Raw genomic sequence first — 6,450 nt, forward strand, 5'->3', positions numbered from 1 at the left:
ACCGAATGCCTCTTAGTTACATCATTCGGGACCCCAAAATAATTCAAAACAGATCCTGGAAGTACTTAACCCTAATCAGACTTATTATTTAATGAAACAGATGTCGAATATGGAAACGAGACGATTAATCCTCTGATCTTACCAACACAATACGCGTCTGTTCGCTTCGATCTAAATCTTTAACTTAGCTGATCCTACTCCAGATTTATGTGAGAAAATAGTGATATTGAGATGGAGATAATTTGATGCGATTGAACTTGGATTCTAATTAATGCAGCACAAGTTCCATATGAGAACGAACAGACGCACAAAATCTTTATCATACACATCGAATCACTTTAAATTATTTAAACACGTTTTCAAGAAAATGAAGATCTTTTGTAAATACACAATTATAATTATGTTCATCTATTTTCCTCGTGCAAAATCCTTTTAAAATACGAACTTCTGTCAGCAAACAATGATACATATTTTGATCAAGCTAAGAAATGGGAAGGTCACGAAAACCCTCATCATAAAGTCAGGCTAATCCCATATCATCACCACGGCTATCACCCCCACACCGAGCAGCACCGCGAAGAACTTGAAAAACGGGGTGTCGAAGTAACAATTTTTCTGCGGCTTGAATCCCTTTGCCATGAGATGATTAATGGCTACATACACGAAAATTCCACAAGCAAGTCCCATCGAAATAGCGTAAACCCAGTCTGCCGCTCGTCCTTGTGTAGTGGCATCGAGTGCAATCCCTATCCCAACCCCAACCGGGCTTGAAACAGCAAAAGCGAACGAGTAAGCAATTGTTGCTAATAAGGGTCTCTTCGGAATCATCTTTAGAAGTGCAATCCCCATAGCAATAGCTGCAAATATCTTGTGCAGTGAAATTGTCCAAAGGTTTCTCCATGCATCCGCCTTCGTATCTACAAATTCAACATTTTTGGTCGTCAGCCTTTTGGATTAGTTAAATATTTGATCCGATCACATTCCTTGGACCTTTTATTTATTTATTTATTATTTATTACCTTCCGTTGACAAAAATATATGTGTATAATTCTACCCGTAGGACAATACGATTCCCACAGACAATGGTAAGAAAGCAAAAAGCCCACTAGTTCTCGTCGGTATACTATACAACAAGAAAATTTATTAATAAATATACGAAAGTGTATTAGTTCTTATGTTTCAATATAATATACGAAAGTAGTTGATAATTTGAGCTAGAAATTAGAGAATTGTTTCAATTTTGGTTTTTCCTCCAATAACCTTGATTGCAAACTTGCTGCACTATTTGCAAAAGAAGAAATCGATTTACCTGCGACTCCGACAGCGATGCCCTCAAAAACAGAGTGGAAGCACAGAGCCAGTATAAGAAGTATGGAGTCTCCCAGAGAAGTGGTCCTCAAGAAAACCGGGTCCGTTGCATGTGCCGCCTCTTTGCCGCCTTCCTCCACCGCTCTGCCGCTCTCGACCTCCACCCTAGCCTCCCTTTCTCCACCACTTGTCGCGTAAACAATCACACAGTCACCCAGCATGGTCAGCAGATAACCCGCAGAGGCCAGCATGAACGAGAACGGGTAACTCTTCGACGTGAGATCGCCGAATGTCTCAGTCGAATCACTCAAGAAATGCATCAACGACGTGCCCAAGAAAACCCCGCCGGCAAACTGAGTCCCCAGCAGGAGAAAACTCTCGTTCCATCTGTAGAAGTAGGGAGAAATACCGCCGGCGAATGTGCTCACAAAGAGGATGATAAGGCACCAAACCTTCACCAGAATCAACCCTTTCGAGTGCAGACTTCCACCGCCGCTGTCCGAGGCGGAATCCATGGTGTCTTCGTCATCATGATCATCACTACCACCGTGACCCTTGATTCTGTGACACTGTAGCAACACGATGACTAAGAATGTGATCAAGAAAATTGACCTCGAAAATTTTATGGAAGCCATGATGAACTTCAGAGTTTCTTTGACAAATTTAGAACAATGATTTTTGGATGATTGATCATAAAATACGAGAATTAATTACCTTTTATGTGGTCAGTACTACTTCGGATTAATATAGTTTAATGTCGTAATTTTGCAGTACAAGAATTATATTGACTTTTACAACGTTGTACTACAAAAGAAACACAAGGTAGGGTGTGTGTATATATATATATATATATATCTTGTAATTTACACCACTGACCTATACCAATAAAAATAATAGTAATGGCAGTTCACATGTATAAATGATTAATCTAAAAATCTTGTTTGTTAGTGGAACGTATTTGGTGAGCTAATAATATTGGCAAAAACTTGTGTGAGACGATCTCACGGATCGTATTTGTGAGACGGATCTCTTATTTGGGTTAACCATGAAAAAGTATTACTTTTCATGCTAAGAGTATTACTTTTTATTGTGAATATGGATAGGGTTAACCCGTTTCACAGATTATGATCCGTGAGAAGGTCTCACGTTAGACTCACTCATAATATTTTATGTTAATATTAGCAGATAATATTGCAATAATTTATTCAATATCATATAGCTCGTGAGCTTATCATCAGATTAATTTATCATCATTTTTTTTTATAAATATCAATTTTGATTCAATACATTTATCGTTTTACGATTATGATATTCTGTATTATCAAAATTAGGTTTTAATCATATATGCTTCAGTTTTCGATAATTTTTGCTATTTATTATCGAGCATGCTAATACGTGACACTGGAAATATGGACTTCAAATATGATGCATTACATCATAAAAATTACCAGAATTGTAAAACAACAAAAAAATAATAACAAACAAACAAATATAACAGATTAAAACAAATATATAATAACATAGAGACTCGAAATCATAAAAAGACAACCATACTTATTTCACAGATACTAAAAAATTGAATTAATATTAATATGTTTTCATTATCTGCCGGCGATTGCTTGTTTTGATATAATATATAATGAGCTTTGAAATATCCACCTAAGGCAGGCAACTTCCACTGACTTGTCCTTTTCCAATTAACGTAGGAGATGACGTGAAAAGGCCAACTATATTGAAGATGTCGATCGATAAAAAGAACAAAAAAAGATAAATCTATAAATTAATAATAATAATTTATAATTAAGGGTATACATTTAAAATAATTTTTCTTCATGCTATAGAAAAGAGCGTATGTTCGGATCTTTTGACATTAGAGTAATTGACAAAAGAGTATTTGACAAAGTGAAACATGCAATTAATTAATTATAAAAGAAAACGTGATAGATTGAATGTTCATAATCATGGAGGATTATGTGATATAGTGTTTCTTCACTTCCTTGCCATATTTTTATCTAGGCATGTCGTCGGATGAAATCGGACCGGTTTTAAATCGAATTAATTCGATTCTAGATTATGAGGAATCGGGCCAATATTATATTATATCGGATCGAACTTTTATTGGATTGGGAAATTAATAAATCTGGAATCAGAATCATATTAAATCGTACACAAAAACTCTTGTTAGATAGTCTCAAGGGTAATCTTCGTGGGACGGATCTCCAGCCTGACTTAACTCATGAAAAAAATTTAATTTTTCTTATGCAAATTGTATTTCTTCATGGGATTTTAGTTATTTTAGCTCATATTTAAATTGATTAAAATCAGCTTCCTTTAACAATTTTTTTTTAAAAAAAATTAGCCTAATATAATTTTAAAATCCTGAAATTTCCTTTTGTTGCCCTTTTATCCATCTCAATTTATTGTTATTTCAAATAAATTTACTCGATCTTTTTTAAATCCTTTTTTTAATTCCTTTTATCCATCTTTTTTTTTAAAAAATTTACGCACGGTTGAAGAAAATCAAGAATCAAAATAGAATGCACAGCGCACGCGTTCTCAACTTCGTGCAGCACAAGGAAACTTTGACAGCTAGGTTATAAAAGTGGGGCATTTAACATATTTTGGGGACTTTTGACCGGTTTTCAGAGGGGACGACGGTTTATGACTACTTTAATTATAGTACTTAGTGTGATTTTCAAATTATTCATTTTTTATGGGACGATATACTTATACATTCACATTCTAAAACTTGACATCATACACTTGTTGTAAGAAATCGTGCAACAAGTTTTTGGCGTCACTGTCTGAAAATTCTTTTTATTTGAATTATGTCAATATTGTTATCAATTAGTTTTGATTTTAATTTAGAGTACATTTTGTTTTATTTTTGTTTTGTTTTTCTATTAGTCTTGAGGTTGTATTTGAACCTGAATCTGAAGTTGAGGTTACAAAATTTGATGATGATGATACTCCACCGGATGTTGAAGCGAGTGTCAAACAATATGCGATGGAAGTTGAATAATTAGGTGGAGAAAAAATTCCTAATGTGTATGATATGGAGGACGAGAAAAGCCAAAGTGAGGCTTTGATTCATACTTGTAAGGAGGAAAAAATATTGCATTTGTTCAGTTGACTCTAAAAGAAATTCTTGAGGAACAATTGAAATTTCAAAGTGATAGTGAAAAGGGGTGTGAAGAGGCCTAAAAAGAAAATAAAAAGAAAAGAAGGCCAAATGCAATGAAAAAATGAGAAGAAAGAAAAAGAAAAAGAGGCCAAAAAAAAAAAATTGATGGAAAAAAAGATTGAGTTTGAGAGATAATTGATTTTGTATAAGCTCCTTAAAGTACTTTTGTACAAAGGGGTTCATTAACAATGTGATAATATAGATGGTTCAACCCCGAGTATTGTTATTTCTTTTTTCGTAGGATTTTGGAGGTGCATGACGATGAGAGAAACGAGTCCAAGAATCTAATAAGTTGACCCGCATGAATTCAAGGGCAACCAAAGTGAGGTAAAAAGAGTTTACAACACAACGACGGTAAGATATGTCTTACTTTCTTATCCTAATTTAATGAAATTTTGTTTTCAATATTTTAGAGGAAAGATTGCAAATGTGGATTTTAAAGGAGTTGATTTGATTTTCGCTTTTATCTCTAAATTTTATGGATGTGAGAGTTATAAGAAATTTCATGCATTGAGTTTAAACATTGTTTTTTTGTTTTCTCACGAGTTTTCAAATTGATGAGATTTAATAGTAGTAATGAATTCTATGTATTAAAACTAAAGTCTAGTTATACATTAAGGGAATGCAGAGATAGTACATGCAACGTGTCCTATTTGCATTATTTATATTTTTGGTGATCTTTTTTATGAGAATTTGTATGATCATAAAGAATATTTGTTTAAAAATAAATAAATTCTTCATTTTATATACAGTCGATGAGCTACAGTTAGTAAGATTAATGTATTGCATGAATATATGTGTTGGTCGTATGTGAAGAAGTATGTTAAGTGGTATGATGAAGGATGCACGGCATATAGGAAGGTGGCATCTAGACTAGATTATTATGTATTGCATGAACTAATTCTTATTCCTAGCAAGTTATGGTCGTACACTTGTATGGATTTTATTTTTGTGACTAAGTCTAAGAAGGATAGGAACTTAATTTTTATGATACTTAATGAGATTTTATTATTATCATTTGGTGTCAATTTGTTATTTAACATCTGGTCGGAATGAAGAAGGCATGGCGAGGGAAACCATGAGGTGGGATTTCTAGGATTGTTGGGGCGCATGGACAATAGCGCGTACAAGCTAGAGTTGAAATATAAGAATGTTGATGATATAATTTTTATTATCACTAACTTGTTTTGTTTTTGTGTATTTAGCAAAGATTTGAGGATAAATGTTTTTGAAAAATGGGGGGTATGATATGAATATGACCGGGCATGATCTGCTAAATTTTGGAAGAAGGTCCAAACAGCTGTGTTGTCTCGATCGTGCAAGCTTAAGGGGATTGAAGATGAAGAATCAAACATATTCAAGCAATTGAAGGAGTTCAAGGAAGCATTTCATGAAGACGTATGGAGCAACCAAGCATTCGAGTGCGAATTGCCCCCAGAAGACAGCCTCAGCACACAAAAACAGTGTCCGAGAGAACATGAGACATGCCCTAGCATGCCTCAGCATGACCAGCATGCCCCAGCGACCATTTAGGTGTGCGCATGTGTGAGATCAATGCGCCCCACCGTGTGATGCCCGGCCAGAAGTTCTGAAACTCGGGATTTTTACACGAATTAATAAGGAAAACATTAACTGCGAGTTTAAAATGATTTGTTACCATTTTTTAGATAAATATACCTTGCAACATTAACATTATCAATTTTTTATTATTATTGAAGATTTTTGTGAGTTTTTTTCTCAACCAAAAAAATTTGGCTTTTATATACATTTTATGTGTTTCTGAAATCAAACTTATCAAAGTTTCATAACGCTGTGACGTTTGCCGATTGTTCTTCATTCGAATTATCAAAGACAAGTTTTTTGAAGGTTTGTTTGAGATTCATTGTTATTTCTCATGTTATTTGTTACTAAACCATATGATTTAGGGGTTAATACACATTACATGTTTCAAAGTTTAA

At 34.1% G+C, this 6,450-nt stretch overlaps 1 protein-coding gene across 1 annotated transcript; it reads right to left on the reverse strand.

Annotated features, from left to right (window-relative positions):
• Positions 1 to 274: 274 nt before the first annotated feature.
• Positions 275 to 2,009, reverse strand: LOC140834066 (zinc transporter 2). The gene is made up of 2 exons (XM_073198684.1): positions 1,310 to 2,009; positions 275 to 917 (listed from the first exon to the last, which is right to left on the reverse strand). The coding sequence occupies exons 1-2, from the start codon at positions 1,941 to 1,943 to the stop codon at positions 526 to 528; spliced, it is 1,026 nt and encodes a 341-aa protein (XP_073054785.1). The 5' UTR covers positions 1,944 to 2,009; the 3' UTR covers positions 275 to 525.
• Between the last annotated feature and the right edge of the window lie 4,441 nt (positions 2,010 to 6,450).

The sequence above is a fragment of the Primulina eburnea genome, chromosome 6, assembly GCF_022965805.1.
Source record: "Primulina eburnea isolate SZY01 chromosome 6, ASM2296580v1, whole genome shotgun sequence".
In the NCBI taxonomy this organism is placed as follows: domain Eukaryota; kingdom Viridiplantae; phylum Streptophyta; class Magnoliopsida; order Lamiales; family Gesneriaceae; genus Primulina; species Primulina eburnea.

Coding starts and splice junctions, on each gene's coding strand:
- LOC140834066 (XM_073198684.1), bottom strand. CDS start 1,943: ATGGCTTCCATAAAATTTTCGAGGTCAATTTTCTTGATCACATTCTTA. Junction 918..1,309: donor CATCGCTGTCGGAGTCGCAG/GTAAATCGATTT, acceptor TTGAATTTGTAG/ATACGAAGGCGGATGCATGG.